The sequence below is a fragment of the Petaurus breviceps genome, unplaced genomic scaffold (assembly GCF_028583685.1).
Source record: "Petaurus breviceps papuanus isolate PSGF00001 unplaced genomic scaffold, PetGlider_PUasm1.0 90823, whole genome shotgun sequence".
Lineage (NCBI taxonomy): Eukaryota > Metazoa > Chordata > Mammalia > Diprotodontia > Petauridae > Petaurus > Petaurus breviceps.
Window position 1 is genome coordinate 8,779,840 of NW_027187352.1, and position 960 is coordinate 8,780,799.

General features: G+C 45.4%; 1 protein-coding gene across 1 annotated transcript in view; it reads right to left on the bottom strand.

Annotated features, from left to right (window-relative positions):
- Window positions 1–296: 296 nt before the first annotated feature.
- The window catches only part of INTS4 (integrator complex subunit 4), a 90,506-nt gene continuing 89,842 nt past the window's right edge, over window positions 297–960 (bottom strand). Inside the window, exon 23 of the mRNA XM_069070931.1 lies at window positions 297–889. Coding sequence (XP_068927032.1) covers window positions 711–889 — 179 coding nt within the window. The 3' untranslated portion in view covers window positions 297–710. The remainder of the gene's footprint in view (window positions 890–960) is intronic.

Below are 960 nucleotides of genomic sequence, written 5' to 3' on the forward strand. Positions count from 1 at the left end.
ACAGCTATCTGCTGACAGGGCTAGATGTTCCTCCAGAGGCTTGATGCAGATGCTCACCAAGAAAGCTCTGCAAGGCAAAAATTCATAGTTCTTGGAAACTCGTTTGTAGTAAACTCAGGTGTAGAAACTGGAACTTTAAGAAGCAAGACGGCAGAGCTAACCGATTCTTGTTGAGGGAGTTGACTGGAGGGTAGATAAAAAAAAAACCCTGGGATTTGTGCTGAACATCTGAGGAAAGCAAACATTTTCTACTGTGAATTCCCTACATGGAATTATGCTTTTAAGACAAAAACAGATTCAAGATTTTCTCAACATTTATTGTAAAAAAAAAAAAGTAGACTTGAAATTTTTTGGTTGTTTTAATGTAAAATTATTTACCCTGTGCTTTGAACTGGGCAAAATAAGTCTTCATGCACCAGTCCTTGAGGAAAGTTATGGCCATCCAGCCTTAGTACAAGGGAACTTCTGCTGCTGCTAAGCCTGTGAGTCCCAAGGCATCCCCGTCCTGGACATACAGCAACAGATGCCTGAATTAGTGAGGTGTGCTAACATGGGCGGCTGTGCAGTGACAAAGTGAAGCAGAGGGGCCCACTCTCCTCCCATGGGCTCCGAGGTGCATTCTGTCCCACAGAGGTGAAGGACAGCAACCAGTGAGCCTCCTGGTAGCCCCAGGATGCTGCTTTTCTCAGGAAGACCTCAGTGGGGAGATGTCAGCGTCTAGCCGGTTTAGGCATGATATAAACCTTGACAGGTTTGCTAAATGGGATGGTCCCTTCAATACTGTTCTCTACTAGTGGCAAGGCTTCTGCGCTGTCCAAACAAGCGGGTCTGGAGATCCGGGTGGAAGAATCATAGGCCAACAGCAGCCTCACTTCAATCTGACACGGCTCTGAAAGAAAAGAAGAGAAGAGAAAGAAGAGAGAGAAGAGAAGAGAAGAGAAGAGAAGAGAAGAGAAGAGA